This window comes from Brassica napus, chromosome C4 (genome assembly GCF_020379485.1).
Source record: "Brassica napus cultivar Da-Ae chromosome C4, Da-Ae, whole genome shotgun sequence".
NCBI lineage: Eukaryota > Viridiplantae > Streptophyta > Magnoliopsida > Brassicales > Brassicaceae > Brassica > Brassica napus.
Window position 1 is genome coordinate 22,103,970 of NC_063447.1, and position 22,435 is coordinate 22,126,404.

At 41.7% G+C, this 22,435-nt stretch overlaps 5 protein-coding genes across 5 annotated transcripts; 2 read left to right on the forward strand and 3 right to left on the reverse strand.

Annotated features, from left to right (window-relative positions):
* The first annotated feature begins 3 nt into the window (after positions 1 to 3).
* LOC125585890 (uncharacterized protein Mb2253c-like) lies at positions 4 to 720 on the forward strand. The gene has a single exon (XM_048755604.1). The coding sequence runs from the start codon at positions 4 to 6 to the stop codon at positions 718 to 720; it is 717 nt and encodes a 238-aa protein (XP_048611561.1).
* A 6,605-nt stretch (positions 721 to 7,325) lies between these two features.
* On the reverse strand, positions 7,326 to 9,093 carry LOC125585891. The gene is made up of 2 exons (XM_048755605.1): positions 8,151 to 9,093; positions 7,326 to 7,963 (listed from the first exon to the last, which is right to left on the reverse strand). Exons 1-2 carry the CDS (start codon positions 9,091 to 9,093, stop codon positions 7,326 to 7,328), a joined length of 1,581 nt encoding a protein of 526 aa, XP_048611562.1.
* A 434-nt stretch (positions 9,094 to 9,527) lies between these two features.
* Positions 9,528 to 14,033, reverse strand: LOC111205197. Its single transcript, XM_022700648.2, has 2 exons — positions 10,996 to 14,033; positions 9,528 to 10,884 (listed from the first exon to the last, which is right to left on the reverse strand). The coding sequence occupies exon 2, from the start codon at positions 10,869 to 10,871 to the stop codon at positions 10,014 to 10,016; it is 858 nt and encodes a 285-aa protein (XP_022556369.2). The 5' UTR covers positions 10,872 to 10,884; positions 10,996 to 14,033; the 3' UTR covers positions 9,528 to 10,013.
* A 639-nt stretch (positions 14,034 to 14,672) lies between these two features.
* Positions 14,673 to 16,036, reverse strand: LOC106391087 (triose phosphate/phosphate translocator, chloroplastic; the record flags this gene model as incomplete). The annotated part of the gene is given in 4 exon segments (XM_048755606.1): positions 14,673 to 15,079; positions 15,427 to 15,527; positions 15,626 to 15,881; positions 15,977 to 16,036. Coding segments are annotated over 4 exon segments (423 nt in total), but the record flags the coding sequence as incomplete, so codon positions are not given.
* A 5,265-nt stretch (positions 16,037 to 21,301) lies between these two features.
* LOC106393010 lies at positions 21,302 to 21,664 on the forward strand. The gene has a single exon (XM_013833766.2). It carries the CDS (start codon positions 21,302 to 21,304, stop codon positions 21,662 to 21,664), a length of 363 nt encoding a protein of 120 aa, XP_013689220.2.
* Positions 21,665 to 22,435: the final 771 nt, after the last annotated feature.

Here is a 22,435-nt window from a genome sequence, read left to right on the forward strand (position 1 = left end):
CTGATGGCGCCGCCGACGATCTCCGCCGCGAAGGTCGGAGTAACCTACTCCACTCCCGACTTCAGCTCTGGATCCGTCAAAGTTTCTCCAGAAAGAATTGTAGCAAAGATCGTTTCTATGGAGATCGAGGCGGTGAGGCTTCTCGATCCGAATCCAGAGATGATTGGCGCCTTTGCCTCCACGACGGTATCTCTGTTCCTCTCTGTTCCCAGTCCACTGGTTCCGATGCTGGCTTCAGATCGTTCGCATGCGCTAGAGCAAGACCTAGTTCTTCCAAGTCAGAATTGGATACTTCACGTCGACGGATCGTCAACAAACAAAGGATCAGGAGCAGGAGTCCAACTTCAGTCTCCAATAGGCGAGCTAATCAGACAGTCGTTCAGTTTCGGCTTCACCGCTTCAAACAATGAAGCGGAATACGAGTCATTGATCGCAGGACTACGACACGCTAAGGCAGTCAAAGCAAAACACCTCAGTGCATACTGCGACTCACAACTAGTTACCAGTCAGTTTAGCGGCGACTACGATGCTCGTAACGAACGAATGGACGCGTACCTTAAAGTCGTTCAAACACTCGCTAGGGACTTCAAATTCTTCGAACTCACCAAAGTCCCCAGAGGAGAGAACGTGTGCGCCGACGTCCTCGCTGCCTTGGGTAGCAGGCTGCACGATCTTGGCCATCCACAAGATCGACAAGCCAAGCATCGAGCTCCCGCCTAGCGAAGTGACCGTCGTAGCACCCATAACCGAAGCCATCCCCATGGACGAGGACCCCGCAATGGAACAAATTAAAGCTACCGACTGGAGGACATAATTCATCAACTATCTGGTCGACGGAAGTTTTCCCCCCGAGAAATGGATTGCAAGACGGCTCAAGACAAGGAGTGCCCACTGCGTCGTCTTGGATGGAGAACTCCATCGATGGACCGCAACCAAGGTGCTTCTGAAGTGCATCAACAGCGAGGAGACGCACCTTGTCATGGCCGAAACGCATGAAGGCGCCGCGGGAAACCACTCCGGAGGTCGAGCACTCGCGTTAAAAGTCAAAAGCCTCGGCTTTTACTGGCCAACAATGAATGCAGACTGTGAAGCTTACGCCCAGCGATGTGACCAATGCTAGCGACATGCCTCGACAATCCACTCCCCAACGCAGTTGCTGCGAACGATGAATGCTCCATACCCTTTTATGCGATGGGGAATGGACATAATCGGCCCTATGCCGAGCTCTCGACATAAGCGTTTCGTCCTAGTTTTGACAGATTACTTCACAAAGTGGATTGAGGCTGAAGCCTTCACTAGCATAACAGAAAAAGAAGTTCAACGATTCGTGTGGAAGAACATCATCTGTCGCCATGGCCTACCTTACGAAATAGTGACTGGCAACAGCTCCCAGTTCATATCGAACAAGTTCCGAGAATTCTGCGAGAGATGGAGAATCCGACTCAACACAGCGAGTCCGCGATACCCGCAGAGCAACGGTCAAGCCGAGGCATCCAACAAGATCATAATCGACGGTTTGAAGAAACGCCTCGACTTAAAAAAGGATGTTGGGCTGATGAACTCGACGGTGCTCTCTGGTCACATAGAACAACTCCTCGAGGAGCAACAAAATCAACTCCTTTCTCAATGGCACACGGAGTCGGAGCTATGGCCCCCGCCAAAGTGAACGTAACCAGTCTACGACGGTAAAGAATGCCGCAGAGCATTGAACTCAACAGTGACATGCTCTTCGATGCTCTGGACGCCATAGAAGAGCGCCGCGACCAAGCCCTGCTCCGCATCCAGAATTATCAGCATCAGATCGAAAGCTACTACAACAAGAAGGTCAAGTCTCGACCTATCGAACTGGGCGATATTGTACTCCACAAAGTGTTCGAAAACACTAAGGAGCTGAATGTAGGCAAACTCGGAACTAACTGGGAAGGGCCTTACAAAATTGCTCAGGTTGTTAAACCAGGAGTCTACCGACTCGAGACGTCGACTGGCGAACCCGTTCCCAGAGCATGGAACTCCATGCATCTCCGAAGATACTACTCTTGAGAACATGTCTAACGGTCGAGCACCTGCAAGTCTTACTCGATCGAACCTCCGAGTGAATGACAATTCCGTCACTTTCACTTGTAAAAAAAAAAAAAAAAAAAACAACAACAACAAGTGAATGCGCTTCCACTGCCACTTTCACTAATCCAAAAACGAACTACGAATGGCTTGTTCCTCTCCTAGAGATACGTAGGCAGCCTTAAATGGTCCAGCTATAACAAAAAAATTCCGCAACAAGTTGGAGCGCGAATTGTTTTGAACGATGCTTACGCACAAGTACGACCTTGTCTCTCGGACCAACGTACTAGAACTCGTGCACACTAACGAGCATGTCCTAATCAGACACGTGCTCAAGGGATCCTCGGTCGTATCACGGTCTCAGCCGATGCGATTGAGACAACAACTTTCAATCACCTTATGATCCTTTGAAGCCAGGTTTGGCCAACCTAACATTTTTAGGATCACTTTAGGATCGAATGAGAACCGCTGTCGCTCGAAATTATAAACGATTATCTTCAAAGTCAAAAGTTATACTTTTTCGAGGACTCGAACTGACGACATAACGCGTCAAGATTCGACAAGACTGGACAATCGACTCTCCGGTTTAATTCGAAACTCTGACCGAATCGTTAAGTCAAAATCGTTAGAATCCAATGTCCGAAACACAATTCAGCGACTCGTCGAAAGGCAACTAGCACTTCCGAGTCCACGAGACTGTGTTTCACGACTAAGGCAAACTTCGTTTTTTTTTAAAAAAGGGCTTACTGAAGGTCTGAAACGAAAAACAGCCGCAAAGTAAAGAGTTCATAAATTACATCAACAAAAGCCTCAAAAGGGCTAAAAAACAGAAAGCTTAAGCAAATCAACAACAACATATGAGGTTAGTCTTCGGCATGATCAGGGTCTTCCTCGACGACTCGAGCTTCGAGCTGATCTGAGGCGCCTCCAGCCTTGTCCGTTGCCGAAGCAGGCGGATCCTCAACTTCGTCGACCACTCCTTCCTCTGTTCCTTGCGGATTATCCCCGGGGACCCGCTCGTCCGATTTTTCACCACCCTCTTCTTCAGTTGAAAGTCTGAGAGTTCGAGCAGGTCAACAGGCTCCGATCCCGCCTCCTCGAGTCCCAAAGGAAGAGTCGGATTCGCGTCGCTAACTCTGAGTACCGGGATCAACAACTCCTCACTCACGACGAGGTTGGCCATTGACGGGGCAGGGCCCAATACAAGTGGAGCAGTCGCATCTTCGGACCTCTCGACCCTGCTAACGACCTCGTGTCCCTGAACATACGACTCCCAGAGCTCTCTCCCGGTCGGTTCATTCGGCCTTTCGGTCGCATGATCTCCCTGAGAACCAGTTGGAGTTTGGAGGGAAGCCGCGGTTCCTGCATCAATCAGACTTGCGTTCGACCCGTACGGGTCGTTTGCTGCCAAAACGTCCTCGTTCAAGAAGGTGGACGGGAGATGAAGCAGAGACAAACAAAGAAGCTCTTCAGAAATCCCGCCAACAGTTAAGCGCTTAGCCTCAGCTTCGAACTCCTTCTCCTGCTCAGCAAACAGGTCGATCGTCTCTTGCGGGATATCAATCCCGCTCTCCTTAAGCGCTTCATGACACTTCTTCATTCCAAAGGCTTGGCTCTGCAGGGATCTCGCCGTCTCGAAGTCGCCACGACGCTTCTCGAGGTCTCAAATTTTAGCAAAACGATGATTTCTTTTTACAATCATAGCCGTTTGAACGCGGACTCGCTCATGCGTAACCTCGTAACTTCGAGAGTCCCTCAACCGGTTGACCTCCTTCAGATGCCTTAAAGCCGTGGCCACCCTCTTCTCCTCCAAAGCAGTTTTCTCTTTTTCCAAAGCAGCTCTCTCTCTCGTTCGAGCCCTCTGATCTTCTCACCGGCATTTTTGAACTTGTCCTTCAGCTCCCCGAACTTCTCCATAAACTTCTCCTTCTGAGCTTTCTTCCCTGCGAGTAACCGACTTTGCTCCACTGCTGCCTTGTCGATCGTCGCCCTGAATTCACTTGTCTTGCGATTGAGAACCGTGTCCCTCGCTCGCACGAGTCTATCTGATTGCTTCAGTTTGGAGATGGTCTCCTTAAGGGCTGTGTCGTACAACTCAACGACGTAGTTCATGCTCCCATCGCTCTGCACAAACAAAGGGGAGGATCAGAACTAAGAATATAGAGAAGGCGAGACGAGGAGAGTAATTCTTACCAAAACCTTGGTCCTCGCTGCATCAACATATGCGTCTTTGAAGAGGAGATCTTTAACAGGAGGCATATCCTTGGCGCCACCTCGAATTTGTCGAATAAGCTCAGCACATTCCGACGGAGCGCAAGCAAGTGGAGTGTCGCCGTCATACTTGAATTCAACGCGATCGCGGAATTTGATCCGAGGTTCCTCCGAGGCTGAGCCACCCCCCGTGGTCGTCGGAGGCGCCACCGAAGGAGTCTTTGCAGCATAAGCGGACGCATCACTCCCACAGGAAGACTTCTTCCTCTTCTCTAGCGGGATGTTCGGGGAACCGCTCGACTCAACGACAGCTCGAGTTGCAGCATCACGAGAAGAGCCCTCATGAACAACAGGTTCGTGACCCTCAGCGTCCCCGATAAGTTCCTAATGCCCCTCAGTAGACTTCTTCCTCTTTTTCTTCTCCTTCTTCTTCTTCTTCTTCCTCGGAGGTTCATCAGACCCAGTCCTCGCTTGGGCGTCGATTGAAGCAGAAGAATCGGGAGCAGACCTTTTCTTCTTATTACCGTCTGTCACAGATGGCTCGGCAGTCTCTCGTTCAGAAGACTGCATGAGGTCCTCCCTCGAGGATTCGATATTGATTGGTCCCGAGGAAACAGCAGGAGGGGGAGGCTCTGAAGGAGTCTTCTCACCAGGAGTCACCTTACTAGGAGTCGTCTCACCAGGAGTCGTCTCACTAAGAGTCGTCTCACCAGGAGTCGTCTTACTAAGAATCGTCTCACCGGGAGTCGCAGAAGACGTCTTTTTCCCTTCGCTCAACTTCTTCTTGATTAGTGCGCTCAAGTCCGAAAGTTATTTCATCTCCCTAGCTGCGTTGATCACCTTTTGCTCGGCACGATTGAATATCGAAAAGCGCCGCTTGTTGCCGGTAATCAAAGGTGGTAAATCGGATCTCCAGTCCCCACCAAGAGGTCGACGAGTCAGATCCGGATAAAGGCCTCGAGTGAACAGACGCGAGGCAGGAAAAATATGTAATCACGAAAACAAAACTTACTCTTCGAAATCCTATCGGTGGCTCCTCGAATCCCCTCGACGGTGATGTCTTTCCAACTTACTTGAACACGCGACACGACGGCCCGGGCGTTAGCAATGAACTCTTCTGAATAGGAGGCCGAATCTGGGTGATCGACTGTAATCAAACGAGGACTCGTCAGTCAGAAAATAAAAGAAAGAAACAGTCGATAAGCTAACAACAGCGCTCTATCGAGCTTATGATTCCATAAAAATCGAAAGGAATCGTCGGGCGGCTCCTCTAAGGCGAAACCATCAGATTTGACGTAAAAATAGAAGTGCTGCCAATTGGCCGTCCTTCTAGGATGGTCAACAATCACATTGTAGTTGGGCCTCATCTGAATCGAGAACAATCCGTCCCCCATAGACTTAACGTAGGTCAGCTCTTCAAGAGTCCGCACGCTCATTGAGATATCGATCTCCGCCGCCGTCACCATCAACGCTACCGAAATACGGAATGCGCCATTCAAGAACTGGCTCATCGCTGCGTCACGACGTCTCGTATAAGATGTGATGAGTCGAGGAATCAGAAACCAGAGCTTGGTCTCGCTCTGAAAGTATGACTCGTAGACACACTGAAACCCCAACAGAGGGGACCACGGCCTCTGAGACCTCGTCGGGATTACGAAAGTCACTCCGACTCCTCCGCACTCTCTCAGCAAAGCTTTCACGCTGCTAGGAGTCAAACGAGTCTCCTCGACGTTCTCCCACGTTTGTCCTTCCACGACAAGAGAACGCATCTGTTTCGGCGCCAAAGCTGGGAGATCCTCGAAGATTCCTTCGGGGTGATAACAGCATGGAACGAAGTCAGGGAGAGAAGCCTCTCCTTCACTTGCCCCACCCTGACCGTCTCTCGCAATCAATGAAGCAGCCTCTCTCTTCTCGCGGAGTTGACGTGCCGACTCAGCAACGAGGACTCGCTGAGGCGTATCCATGTTCTCCGTATCCATCATGGCTTCACGATGAATCGTCTCGAAGTCAGAGGGAGAGTTCGACTCGACGACACGAGCAGGACTCGATTCGGTCGCTCTCGCCACAGCCTTCCCTTTCTGTGCCCTGGAAAGCCTACCGCTACCGCCCGACGACATTCTCAAAGGACTAAGACTACAAAGTTAGAGAGAGAAGCGGAAAGCAAGAGAGAAAAAGTACCTGAACCGGATGAAGAGTGGAGAAAATGAGATGCGAGGGGGGTATTTATAAGGGAAGGAGCGCATCACACCCTAAGGCGTCATCATTAGGCCTAGATGGGCCTAGACCGGCCCATTTGGGCGCGTGAAGCTCAACACGACTCGCGACGTTTTGACTTCTCGAGGAAAACCAAGACCGGTTTGAATCGAGACCAACAGTCGAAATCAAAACCGGAAGAAACCGCTGGTCCAAATCGAATCAGTCAAATCACGGAGTGAGAATAAAATAGCTGCTCACACAGTCGAGGAATCGAGTGAGATCATAAACCTGGAACGATTGTCTTGCAAACCCTACTTCCAAATTCTCTGAGTCAGCTACGCTACTCTTCAGCGAACTGGGGGGACTTACTATTGGGTATGGGCTTAGCCCCTCCCAAAAGGCCCACAAGACAATTATCCAGCCACATGATCACAACAAAGAAAGTCGGCTCGTCGACTTGCGAGCCGGTGGTCGACTCGGCTTTAGACTGCTTTTGATCGGTGAAACGACCAACCGAAAGTCGTCGGCTCGATGACTCGAGTCAGCGGCCCGACACCTCGGACCAACCACTCGAGGAGGCCCGTAAGGACAGAGCACATTAGGTTAACGAGCATGTTTCTATAAAAGGAGGAGAAAAGGCAACAAGGAGGGGGTCCGCAAACTATTACACTCACTTTCGGCTAGATTTAGGGTTTCTTATCTTACTTCTCGCCGACTTGTACGGTCCGACGAACCAGCTTTCGCCGGACTAATTCCTTTGTTCTCTCCCCCTTTTGTAACACTGTTTCGACTCATTGATCTAATAAAACACGTCTTTGTCTTGACCCACCGACGAGAACTCGTCCTTTCTCTTTACTAGTTTATCGACAGTATCGGTTCAAACAGCCATCATGCACGGCTCTCTTATCAAATTGCCATTGTCGGCCCAAGAGAATGTGGCATGCGTCCATAGGAAGAACGTTGCAAACGACCTCGTCCTCATATCGGCCAATGGTAATATGGACAGTGACTTGCTCTTTCACATACTGTTCTCCAGCCTCGTTTAGCCATTCCAACCTGAAAGGATGAGAGAGAGGCCGAGTAGCAAGTCCTAGTTTCCTGACAAGAGTGTCACTAGCAACATTAGTACAACTCCCACCATCAATAATCAAAGAACAAACCTTTTCAGAAACTAAACAACGAGAATGAAAGAGATTCTCCCTTTGTTCTTTTTCATTGGTTTTGGGTTGGACACTCAGAGATCTTCTTGTTACAAGTAGAGGACCATGAGCTGGATAGTCGAAGCAAGCCTCCTCATCATAGATCGGATTGGACTCATCATCAAAGGCTGGATCGGAACCATCGACTAAGCGGCCGTCCGTCTCATCGAAGATAGACTCGATCATGCCTTTCCTAGCAACAAGTAGTGGCCCTTGATGCGGATATCCAAAGGACTCGTCCTCATCATCAAAGATTGGTCCAAGATCCTCCTTTTCCTCATGTTCATCCTCAGATTCAACTTCTCCATTCACCATGAGAATCATCACTCGTTGGTTGGGACAATGTTTTTGCAAAATGTCCTAGACCTTGACATTTGAAACACCTAATGTCTCTTGCTCGGCCAGAAGTATCAACTGCCTTTCCTTTGTCATCACGAGCAGGGACATCAGTTTTAAAAGCATTATGTGTTGTGGAAGAAGACTTACCTTTGTCTTGGTAGCTTGGCTTAGGAGAAAAAGCCGGTTTAGGAGAGTAGGCCGGTTTAGAGGTAATGGCAGGCTTTGAGAAACTCTTCCTCTTAACTTGTTGCTCGATCAAGATGGCCTTGTGTAGCATCTGTTCCACACTATCATACTCTTGAAGCTCCATACGGTCTTGGATGTCTCGGTTAAGCCCAGAGAGGAACCTAGCCATAGTGGCGTCCATGGGCTCGTCTACATCGGCCTTGATCATCAAGGTTTCTATCTCCTGGTGGTAGTCTTCCATGGACTTAGTGCCTTGAAGCAAGCGTCTGAGTTTCTGGTGGAGGTCTCGGTGATAATGAGCAGGAACAAATCGTCTCCTCATCAGCATAGAAAACTCATCCCATGTCTCAATCGGTCTCTCACCTGTTCTCCTCCTATGGGTCACAACTTGATCATACCAATTAATAGCATAGCCAGATAATTCAGTAACAGCTAGTCTAACTTTCTTAAGTTCAGAAAAGTTTTGACAATCAAAGACATGTTCAATTTTTCTTTCCCATTCAAGAAAAACATTAGGATCATTTTTACCCTCAAAAGATGGGATTTTTAGTTTCAATCCACTTAATCTATCATTAGTACGTTCATTTCTAGCAAAAGGATTGACATCACCTGGATCTCGGGTTCTAGGACCTCTTCTTGGATGGTAGGCTGATCTGGCCTCGTCCTCTTGATCATCCTCCTCTCCGATCTCATCGTCGGACCGAGTGTTCCTACGCGGACGGTCTCTTCTTGCTCCGGCTATAGAAGGAGCTTGGCTAGCCTGAATCTCATCAAGCCTCTGGTGGATCTGATCTAAACCTGCGTTCAACATGTTAGACATAGAATCATTCAAGGCACGTATTTGAAGGTTAGACAATCCAGCAACTGAGTTTCCGGGACGGTTCCGTTCATCATCACTACTCATGGTTCCTGAAATTTCTTAAACACAAAACGTTAAAGAAAAATCCTCAAACTCTCAAGTGTTTGATCCTCACCCACTCACGTGTTTCTCTCAGAATTTGGATGGTCACACAAACAAGTTTCCACTCAAGGTTCTAAGAAGAACAGATCTAAGAATCCCAATGGACAAATCGAAGTAAACACAAAGGGAATTTTCTCAAGATAGAAAGATAAGAGATTTTGGTTTTGGAAATCCGTTTTAACCACTTCAAAGGGTGGATTTATCCTCAGCCAGCAGGCTTTCTCTTCCACCACCAATCCCCCAAATGAAATCTTTTCGAATTCCTTTTTTTTTTATAGATCGATCTTTCTTTTTCTTTTTTTTTCTTTTTTTTTATATGTAAAGGATGGTAATGAGGGGCCCGGATTCAAGATAGATAGAAGAAGAAGTGTTTATGATTTAGAAATAGAAGATGAGAAAGATGAATGATTTAGAAGATACCAAACAAGCGGCTCTGATACCACTTGAAGGACCCTAAGATCGGCTCACTCTAATAGATCAGATTTGGATATGAACTCCAGATGGAGAACTATATGGATTGAAGGGTCTCACGAAGGATGCGGATTGGCCTTCGATATTCCCAACTTCAGATGGTGCTTGATATGACTCACAAGTCCACCAAAAGAAGAATCTCGAACCGTTGCTTGATATGACTCACAAGACCAACGATTTAGAGAGGTGTTTGCTTGGATATGACTCACCGAGAAACAAGACAAGTTCTAGACAAAGAACAAAGAGTTTAACTCAAAAGGTTTATGCAAAAATCGATTAATTATTACCAATGAAGAGTTTACATACTTATAGAGTTTTGTAGATCTAGGCATTAAATAGAAAAGTAGATCTAGATCAAGATCTAGTCAATACACGGAAATAAAGAGAGAAAACTAGTCAAAGTGACCGTTCGGCTTCTGTCCAGATGCATCTGAACCGGCTAAGTCCAAAGCGGTAAGGATCAGCACATAAGCGGGACGTTCTGATCGGACAAGTTGCGTTCCAACAAAGCCCAAGTCTTCTGATAACTTAAGGATCATTGCCTTAGAAAAATATCCAAAGGAAAAGTCCATGATCGGATCGAACAAGGTAGAAAGATCATCAGCACGGTCGTCGGTACATGCGGTACGAGCCAATCGAGCCAAAAGAGAGAAGCCATGGTCTGAATCGGAATTGGCTCGAGCTAAATTGGTTCTGACTTGACCATCAGTCTTGGCTTGTCGAGTTGGCCTGGAGAGACGGGCTTCAGTTCGAGCATCTGGTCGAGGATCTGGACGAAGCTTCAATCCGGACATTCGCGTGTCGAGCCGATACACGGCCCGGTCAATCTGTCTGATCTGATCGGTAGGATGAACCTCAACTGGGACGTCTGGAACGTTCTGATCGATCTGGTCCATGGACTGGGGCACATCATTACTCTTCTCCCTCACCGGCTGCCAATGGACCAGCGAGATCATCCAATAGTCAAAGTGATAAGGCTGCATCCTGAGGACCTCTTCAATATCCTCCTCTGGATCAAAATCGAATTGGAACCTCCCAAGTCCAAGATCAGCTCCGACAATCCTCTCCTCCATTTTCCAAATTTTTGGCAGCATGATGATCAAGGCTTTCACATCTTGCTTCTTGGGGTTCATACATCTGCCAATCAATTTTTTGATAAGCTCGGAATTATCAAAATGAGGCACTGAACCCCTCAATGGTTTGCAAACCATCCCCGCACCTTTCCTCTCCAAAAGTTGACCTTGAGACATTATGCTTAAACACCTAACGAAAACAGCAGAGAATAAAACTTTAAGGGTATTGTGATACGATTGAATAAATCTGATACCGATATTAGATAGTATAAATACATAACCATATTGTAACAAAATTTACCAATTTAATCATAACAAACTTTCATCTTCTTCTTCTTTGCTTTATTAATGGAGCTTGATCTCTAGATCTAATAAGCGATGACTGCAAAAGGTTTCTCGCGTGGTTCTCTTCTGGCTAATTTCTGGTTTGATCCGCATGATAATTGCTTTCTGTTTCCCTGACTCTGTTCTCTATCAGCTTCCTCTGATTTTTCTCCCTTTTCTTTTCTAATGTTATTGTACTGATGCTTCTAGCTTTCTGTAATCGGTTAATTTATTAATTGAAAACCGTTTAACAAAAAAATAAGTAAAATAAAATGCCCACGATCACAAACTCATACGTTATGGGTGTCGCATGTGCATTACGGGCACGAAATAGGAATATATCGTCTAGTTTTGTGACAAAATATCACATCCCTCACCAAGCCGGGGCTTGACCCCATACACGTGAAACAATCGTATGGGGCCCATGATTCATAAAAAAATGAGGTATATTTTTTCTATTGTTGTTACTTAAATGGATCAATGTGTAGTATAGACAAATTAAAAAAAAGTGAGGATACATCTTTTATATACAAACACAATTAAATCGTACATATTTTTTTTATGTTATTTAATATGAATAGATTAAAAAGAACTAACTAATAAACATAAATAATTATCTTTCAGACTAAATTATTCTTTTTTTTTACAGGCAATTGTGTTCGCTCTTTTCCTACTACCTCCTAGTACGAGTTACAAGACCAAAATACCAAAAAAAGTTATCAAAATATATAGATTGTCTAATGTTTACAATCTCGGTTTCAGATGCTCCAACCAAAAGAAACTTCTCAATACTGCAATTGTAAAAATATTACTTGCGATTAACTATATTACAAAACATATTTAATGGTTTGGCTATGTTATCAACTAAGAAAAATATGATCAGAAAACCTTGATTATAAAAGTTTGATAGATAATTTTCAGAAAACAAATTATGAAGTGTTATTTTACAAAAAAAATATCAAATTTTAATAGTTTTGAAGTTGTTGTAAACTTTTTTATTATAAATTGATTTTTTTATGAGGAAATTTTTTTATATATAGTTAGGGGTCTCGGTTTTGTATGTTGTATTGGACCTTCAATATCTCAAGACCGACCATGTCCCTCACCTAGCTAGACCTTTACATGACTATTTTGTTAATTTTTGTCTTCATTATTGTTATTCAGCTAATTCACCCCTGCTTAATTGTCTTTTTATTTTTATTTTTATTGGGTATTGGATTTTTGTCTTCTCTAGAATTTGAGATTTTAAAAGTTTAAACGTTCAGTTTTGTATTTGATGGGTTTCATTTTACGTATACAAAATCACTAATTATTCAATAGAAAAATGAATAATAAGGTTATCATTATCAAGATTTGTCACTGTCTCTCTCGGTTCGCAAGTGACACTAGAGGTTTAAAATTATGATTGGAAATGCTATTAGAACTCTCTACTCTTTACTAATACTAGGGGCTTGGGCGGGGATGTTGACAAATGCTTGGGTTGCTATAGTTTTAAAATAAAAGTTTCATGTATTGTTGATGAAGGTAAAACCATATTTACCAATGTGAGTTAGTCTAGTGGTAAAGGGGTTAAAATTGTAACTATCGCCACCCGGGTTCAATTCACGGTGGGAATGACTATTTACAATGTTTGGGTTCCCGGCAAAAAGGTGAAACCATCTTTTTTAACCGGGGCTTCTAGCTCTAGTGGTAAAGGGCTTACAGCTGTGAGTACCGCCACCTGGGTTCGAATCCCGGCCACTGGGGAATTAACATTTTGGCATCGGTAGGGACAGAGAACCAACATGTGGCAACACGTGACTAGTTTGGATCACTTCTGTGGGCCAGGATACCTATGTATAATTAAAAAAAAAAAGGTAAAACCATATGACTTGTGTTGTGGTGGATCAAGTACAAGCGTAGTTTGAAATGTGAGGTGGAGAGGGGACTGAGTAATTGAATGTGTAGAATGTCTAAGTTTGTATATATTTAAATCGAGTTTACCGAAACTGCATTTGAAGAGAGTAGCCAAGGCAACGTATATCAAATTTATCTACTGAGTCATTAGATCTATATAAGTGTCGCTGAGAATTACAAAACATCTTATCGAAAATCATCAAATGAAAATTTATCTTAAGACTTTTGACCTATTAAAAAGCCAAGTAACATAAAATTTTACTTTATATAAAAATCGAATAAAACAATAGCAAGTGATGTCCAAGATTGACACCACCATTCGTGGGTGATACATTCCCTTCCACAAGATTTTTTTAGCTTTCTCGTCATCGTCCATTAAAATATAAATAATCATATACTTAATTACGCAACACATACATACTTTTACGCATATATGTATCCCATGTAGGGATGTTAATATGGTTTCAACCTAACAGGGTTAGCCCTGACCCTCTGCAAACCCATTTGTAACTCTAACCCTCATTTTTTGAACAGGGTTTAAATATGGTTGGCCCTAATAGGACCAGAGTTTAAATTCTAACCCTTTTATTTTGATTCACACAACTATTATACAATATTTAATAATGTTTTTCACCAAAAAAAAAACTTAAAGTCGAGTTTTATCGCCAAAAACTAAATAACGAAATTTTCCGTCGAAACCGCAAAATCGAGTTTTCAACTAAAACAACAAAATCGAGTTTTCCCTCCAAAAACGCAAAATCGAATTTTTCGTCAAAACTTCAAAATCAAGTTTTCCCGCCAAAAAATCAAAATCGAGTTTTTTGCCAAAACCTCAAAATCGAATTTTCCCGTGAAAACGTAAAATTAAGTTTTTCTGGAAAACTCGTAAAACTCAATTTCACGGTTTTGGCGGGAAAACTCGATTTTGCGGTTTCGGCGGAAAAAACTTGATTTTGCGGTTTTGGCGGGAAAACCCGATTTGCCGGTTTCGGCGGAAAACTCGTTTTTGCGGTTTCGGCGGGAAAACGCGATTTTGTAGTTTCGGCGGGAAAACACGATTTGCTGGTTTCCGCGGGAAAACTTGTTTTTGCGGTTTTGGCGGGAAAACTCGATTTTGCGGTTTTGAGAGGAAAAACTTGATTTTGTTGTTTCGCCGGGAAAACGCGATTTTACAGTTTTGGCGGGAAAACTCGATTTGCCGGTTTTGACAGGAAAACTCGATTTTGCGGTTTCGGCGGGAAAACCCGATTTGCCGGTTTCGGCGGAAAACTTGATTTTGTTGTTTCGGCGGGAAAACGCGATTTTACAGTTTTGGCAGGAAAACTCGATTTGTCGGTTTTGACAGGAAAACTCGATTTTGCGATTTTTGCGGGAAAACTCGATTTTGCGGTTTTGGCGGGAAAACTTGATTTTGTGGTTTTGGTGGAAAAACTCAAATTAGGTTTTGGCGGAAAAAACACAATTTTTGTTTTTTGACGGAAAAACTTTATTTTTAGTTGTGGAGCAAAAACTCGATTTTGCGATTTTGGGAGGAAATTTTTTGATTTTGAAGCTAAACAAATTGGATGAAAGAATCATATCATATCTTAATTTTTCTAGTTTTATCTTTAAAATTTTAGAACAAAAATAAATAAAATATTTTTTTCAATTAAATGAGGTAACCCTGGTACCAGCTCTAACCCTTGATTATAATAGGGTTAAAATAGGGATGGACTTATAATAAACAGAACCCGTAGTTAACATCCCTATAATCCCATGTGAATGATAACATACCGTATAATTATATATCTGCAACTTGTAAAATTAGTATATTATTACAATTATAGATTAGCTGCGTTACTAACCTAAAAGCTAATCACAGGAAAATAATCAATACGTTAAAGTATAAAATGAGGACAAGAAGGATAAGAACTGATAGAGACAGGATCGTGGAAAGAAGCCAGATCCAGCAACGGAGTTAAGACTCAAAAGATGGATACCATTAACTGTATGCGGACATTGGAGAAGTTTTGAGCAAACCAAGAAGCTCAAAACTTCTTCTGAGTTCTCTCTATATCCGATTTATCCTCAGCTTTTTCTTCTTCTTCTATCAAGTTTTGAGGCTTTGAAAATGTATAGTTTCAAGCTTTTTCGTTGTTTCATTTTGCTATTTTTCTTCTTCAGGCCTGAGAAAATGGTGGAAGTGACGAAAGAGTTAGTTCCTTGCCGGAATATTCAAAAGGCAGACTGTGTGAAGATACGTAGAGATAAGCTCAATGAATAGTTTCTTGAGCTCGGAAATGCACAAAAAGAAGAATAGCGTTTTTTCAGTTTTGAACTTTTTCTCATAAACTGAGGCAAATGGTTTGTTTGAAGATCTTGAAATATCTAATGACTCAAGTAGATAGACTAAAGTCTGAGTATGTCACACTTTATCAAGAGACTCGAGGTACTGATGACTTATGTTAACAATATATACATAAGTGTTACTAATCTAAGTTTTTAAGAAAATGACTATGAATAATGAATTGACCTTTTTGTCTTCTTCGATCTTGGCCTTAATGATAGAGTAGAGTGCAACACCAGTAATGGCTATTGCAGTTCCGATATCTGTTTGTGTCAATATCTTGTTTCCTGCAAATATTAATCATTTTCAAAGTACATTAATTATTATTTCATTATTTACAATCCGTAGTTATGCCTCAGAAAGAAAAAAAGTTGTAATCTCTTACCGAAGATAACGATGGCGAACCCGATCACAAACACACGTTTCAAAATGTTTCTAACAGCATGAGTTAATGGTGCAACCGTATGTGGTTCTCTTATGTTAAGGGGTAAAGATGGAAACTTTGAAAAGGGAATTTACATTACCTGATTGTAGAGATGGTAAAACATTCCGACCCATAAGAGATCAGATATAAATTTAGTCACTCCCACTTTTGTAATCGCGTCGCTGAAACCATATTTCAACAGTTGATGCCCTTCAACCTAACCACAAGATAAACCAATAACCCTAATAAATCACCTGATTGAGTTACACGTAACTGATAATAAATAATTTGAGTGGATTCAAAAGACTTTACGATGATGGCAGGAGGAATGCAGACGATGAGAGCGATGATGAAGATGTAAGCGTAGACATTTTACTGTCCATATCAGAATGCAGACGATGAAAACACAATCATAATCTCAACATGGAAACTTGAGAGACTTATAATAAGGAGCGTGAAGAAGAGAATCGAGAACCATGGCTTTCTTGGAGAAGATGGTAAGGTAAGTGAGAGAGATGTTTGATATCATCGCGCTGATGAATCCAAGCCAGTTGAATGATAACTCAGTTAGCGAAGCCGTTGCAACTCCTGCGATTTTCTTTTAGGTATAATCCAACAAACTTTGGACACAAAAACATAAGAAAATGAGTTTAGTCAGTGGTTACCGAGTAGAACAGGAGCTAAAGACAACCATAGTGGTATGGGAATTGATTGTCCAAGAAGGAACTGAGAAGCAGATGATTGAAGAATGGCTCCAGCGCTGCGTTTGGGACAGGAGAAATGTTAGGTTTTGTTATATGTATAGATTAGTATCAAACGGTTTTGAAAGAGAGTGTGTACCTTTGATGGTGTGAGTGAAGGAGACAGCTACGGCTGCGAAGGAAACATTGCTAAAGACCAAAAATCATCGGACTCTTGGAAAACATATTGAGATCGAAAACTGGACATATCTACCGTGTCGGAGAGCGTTGAAAGCGGATTGCGCAACAACAGCATCGGAAGACATTTGTTGAGAATTTTTGTACGCTTGATAAAGAAGATAAACAGACCGTGGTTCTGAGGATCCCCCTCTCAAAACTCTCCTATATATATATTTGAGGTTAGGGAAACTGAGGGCTCGAAATCGTTTTTGGGTTTAAAGTCAAAAACAATTATTGACGAATTAAAACGAATAATTGAACGACAGGGAAGGTTAAGCGATATCAGGGAAGGTTAAGAGATGAGATGAGAAACATTTGCTCTGTAGATTAAGAAAGAACGAAGACGGCGAGGTTGATTTTTGGGAGAAAGATAACAGTGAAGCCCTAATCAAGGTTAGTACAAAACGCAGCGTTAAATTAACTTATCTAACCCAACGTGGTAAACACAACTCAGGCCCAACTCCAACCTAACGCGACCAAAAGAAACCGGACACAACATGGGCCCACAATATTTAAATGGATGTATGTGATTGGCATTGTAGACATTTGGATATGACTTAAAACTGATTTTAACTATAAAGAAGTAGTTGGCAAGTCAACTTTTCATGGATCTTAGTATGGTCCTGTCTTCACCTTTACACAACGGTCATCAAGTCTCTCTCCCTATAATTTTTTGTAAAAGCAAAGATACCAAACCTGTATTACATTATCACCCCAAGAAATATAATTTGTTGTACGGACGAGATGGATGTTTATTGTTCCAACTATTTTAATACAGCACCTTCTTCTCTATCGATTGTTCCTCCATGTAAATGGAACCGATGAAAGAAAATAAACAAGTCAAGCAACATCATGTCGACACTTCTCGTCCTTTTACCTCGGTAAAAGAAGCAGTTGCCACATTTGGGCAACGGATATTGCTACCAGGAAAAATTCATGCCCTAAACTCCAAACCGGTGAGTCCTATTACTAGTCCTAACACCAGCCAGATTGCTAAACCGGTAAGTACTAGCATCGGCCAGATTGCTAAACCGGTAAGTCATATTGCTAGTCCTAGCACATCCAGACTACTAAACCGGTTAGTCCTATTGCCGCTAGTCCTAGACTCAGCCACACGGCCCACACTTCCTCTTTGTCATCTTTTCTGTTGGATATTTAAGTGAATCCTTGAAACCATTAAAGTGAACCATTGCAATTGTTTAGATGAACAAATGCAACTGTTTGTGATTGTATCTATTAGTGGTAAATGGTTGCAACTTTTGGTGATAAACCATTGTAACTTAAAGCCTTTGGTGATGAACCATTGTGACTTTTGACTAACCATTGTAACTATTGGTATTAATGGTTGTAACTCTTCACTAACCATTGTAACTATTGGTGCTAACCATTGCAACCCTTAGTACTCTATATAAGGACTTGTGGGCAATAGAAAATTATAACTTGAATCACAACTTGAAAAACAAAATTGAAGATCAAAAACTAATAGTTAGTAAGAGAGAGAGACAGAAAGATTCATTGTTCGAAGATCATCAAAGATCTTTGAAGAAACACATATAAGCACTAAAGTTTTTTTTGTTATTCTTGTATCTTAGTCTAGAACAAGAATGAGACTTTGATTGTCTTATCCTACAAAAGGATTGCGTGCAACCCAAGGTTTGGAATAGGGTCGAAATACTCTTCAAGGAAAGCACGGTGATTCAATCATTATCCAAGTATATAGTTCACAACCATTCGGGTTACAACCCAATTATAACAAACAATCTTAAAGAGTATTTTCGTTGTGAACTATAACTTATGATTTTGTGCCAGAGATAAAATCAAAGCTTTGAAAGTTGTAAATGCTTGAGAGAGTATACTTTCAAAGAGGTGCGATCATATCGTAATCCAAGGGATACGAGTGCATCGTAATCCAAGGGATGCGAGTGCATCGTGATCCAAAGGATGCGAGTGTATCGTGACCTAAAGGATGTTAGTGTATTGTTATCCAAGAGGTACGAACGTGTCGTGATCCAGGAGGTACGAACGTGTCGTGATCCAAGGGGTACGAGCGTATCATAACCCAAGGGGTGTGAACGTGACGTGATCCTAGGGATGCAATGGGTCGTGATTGAAAGGGTACGAACGGATCAGGACCGAAAGGGTACGAAGGGATCGGAACCAAAAGGGTACGAATAGTTCAAGACCAAAAGGGTACGAATGGTGTGGGACAAAAAGGGTGCGAACGGTTCGGGACTAAAAGGGTGCAAACAGTTCGGGACTGTAAAAGTGTGAATGTACCATCACCGAAAAGGGGTGAATGTAACATCACCGAAAGGGTGCGAATATAATGTCACCGAAAGGGTGCAACTATCAGGTTACCGTAAGAGTGCAAGCATAATGTTACTGAAAGGATGCGAATGACTTGTGGTTAAGGCTGAGCCGTCATGAGTGGAAAACATATTGTTCATGGTCAGTGCTATGGACTATGATCCATGGTATGGATCGATGGCTTAGAAAGAAGTGTATATAAAGCCACCTAAATATCTTTTTCTGCCTTGTAATAAATTTAAAATGTATTTGTTTATTTGAATGGGCTAAAGAAAGCACTTAGACAGTAACATCAAATGTTTGATGAAATTGTCTTATCAAGTGGTTTGAGTTAAACCATTATGATAAGTGTTTATATAACAAATTGATGAATCCAGTAATGGAACAATCATTTGCTTATATGTGATGACATATTGATCTTTGGCACTAGCCATAGACAAGTAGAGCTTACAAAAGCATTATTGTCATCAAGCTTTGTAATGAAAGACATGGGGGAGGTTGATGTGATTCTTGAAATTTGAATCACACATACAAGTAAAGAACTATATAATACCCAATCTCATTCTATTGAGAAAGTTATTAATAAGTTCAATTGTGTGATTGTTCTCCAATAAGAACTCCCATGGAATGAGAGTGTGAAGTTTGTGTCTTATGCCTGACAAGAAATATCACAACTCGAGTATTTGAATGAAACCATAAATTATGGTTTGTTATATGTCAGATTTCCTTTGAAGGAAATTTAGATGCAAGTTTGATTATCAATATAGAAGATTATTCTTCTATAAGTGGTTGAGTATTTTTGCTTGGGGAGGTGCAATTTCATGGGCTTCCAAGAAGCAAAGTTGCATGAAAAATTTGACTATAGAATAGGAATTCGTAATATTAGCATATGCCGATAAATAGGCATATTGGCTAAAGAATTTATTTTACGAGATTCCGTTGTGGCCGAAATAGTATCACCAGTTTCTATCGATGATTGTAAAAAATCTTGGTTAAGGTTTATAACTAAGTGTATAATGGTAAATCGCGACACCTAGCGTTTGATATAGCACAATATGTGAGCTGATCACTCACGGGGGGAATACCATAAGGGTTTATTCGGTCTGAAAGAAATGTAGCATATCATTTGACGAATGATTAGCTAGAGACTTGGTTATTAAGTCTGTTAGGGATGAGTTTAAAGTCCATTTGAAATCTTTAATGGTGGGATACCCAATTCCCCTCTGATACGACATTAGAGGCTGAATTCAATGTGGAAAGCCTACACTTAAAGATTGAAAGTACATTTTTTTATATCATCCCAAAGTATGTGCTTGGACCAAGAAAAGGCTAGGTTGAAATTTTATTCTTAATAAATACTTTGAAAAAATGCATTTGCAGGTGCATGACTGAAAGTATTTATTTATATGAGTGTGAAGTGATGCCGCTTCAATAAGTTGGGACTTGGCTTTGTATACATTCATGAATGGATTGGGACACATGGCTTATAATAGTGTCGGGTAAACACTTAGAGTAGTGGGGAAACACGTGTGTGTATTATCTTCATGTGCTCAAAATGGGTTGAGGGATTCAATCCGTAGGACATTCTGGTTCTCGGGCATTTGGAATGTGTATTACACACTAAAATGAAAATTCAATTCTTCAAACATTTTCATTTATGCATGAGTTTGATATATGTATTAATTATTTAATGAATCTATGATTACACTTAAATGGGGGAGGATTGTTGGATATTTAAGTGAATCCTTGCAACCATTAAAGTGAAGCATTGCAATTGTTTTAGATGAACAAATGCAACTGTTTGTGATTGTAACTATTAGTGGTAAATGGTTGCAACCTTTGGTGATAAACCATTGTAACCATTGGTGATTAAAGCCTTTGGTGATGAACCATTGTCACTTTTGTCTAACCATTGTAACTATTGGTATTAATGTTGTAACTCTTCACTAACCATTGTAACTATTAGTGCTAACCATTGCAACCTTTAGTACTCTATATAAGGAGTTGTGGGCAATGGAAAATTATAACTTGAATCACAACTTGAAAAACAAAATTGAAGATCAAAAACTAATAGTTAGTAAGAGAGAGAGACACATAAAGATTCATTGTTCGAAGATCATCAAAGATCTTTGAAGAAACACATATAAGCACTAAACCTTTATTTGTTATTCTTGTATCTTAGCCTAGAACAAGAATGAAACTTTGATTGTCTTATCCTACAAAGGGATCTCGTGTAACCCAAAGTTTGGAATAGGGTCGAAATACTTTTTAAGGAAAGCACGGCGATTCAATCATTATCCAAGTATATAGTTCACACCCATTCGGGTTACAACCCAATTATAACCAACATTTTCCACGGAACCAGCGCCCTTCCTTGCCTTATTCTCTTCAAGATTCGAAAGAAGAGTTCATGGATGTTTTGAAGAAGCTTGAAGCTGAGATAATGGGAACAAAGACCGAGGTGAGGATGTTGAAGGAGAGAGAGTCTGACACAGAGGCGGTTTTGGCATCTTTAAATGCTGAGCTATATAAGAACATGGTAAAGATGACTAAAATCGATGCTGATGCTGAGGGGAAGAGTGCAGCTGATATGAACAAGTATGTGAACTTCAAGGAAAATGGAGAAGAAGGAAGGAGGAAAGAGCTGATGAGCAAGATGGCGAAGGAGTATCTTACACTTGCTCAGATACTTGACGGAAACAAAGTAGACAAAAATGGGTATTTTGCGAAGACTACAAAAAAGAAGAAGAAACCTATCATTCCTCTTTTATGAGACTTTTTCTTTTTCTTCAAGAAGTAAGGATCTTCAACTGAAATTTCTAGACCTCTTTACACTACATATATCTTCCACTCCGCGCTATTTAGCTAATGCACCTAAAATCCAGAGATAATCATCTACACTTTGAAGTGTATATATATGTATATATGCTCATAAATATCTGTGATATCTCTGTGTATGTTCTTTATTTGTTTGGTCTCTTTGTTTGGATTTTGTGTGCAAAACAGGGAACGCCTGTTCCTTCTTTCATCCTACGACATCATCTAACAATCATAATCAAATAAAATATTTTAGAAAATATAATTTTAATCAAATAACACTCTGATTATAGAAAGTCACAGTGTATACACAGAACCGAGTCATCATAGACTGATAACTTCTAGCATCGAATTTGAAACATGCTAGAATACTGATACATGACTATGGTTAGATAGATTAGGATATTTTACATTAAGAGTTTTGGTAATTTTCTATTTAATAATTGGTTTTGAAGTTTCCTTTTTATATTAGTTTAAGAGTTTTCCACATTCTACAAAGTTGTATCTCTATATAAGGGTTTCATATTATTAATAATAAACAAGCTTCCAAGAATTAACTTAATCTCTAAGAGAGATTAGGTTAAAAGGAAGTAAGCTTTTTGGTTCATATCAATTTAGTATCAGAGCCGAACGATCCGATGGGAGACAAGGATTTCTGGAAATCCATATCTGTGAGTTGTGACAAGAAGATTGCACAACTTGGTGAGATAATTGAGATTGCGAAGAA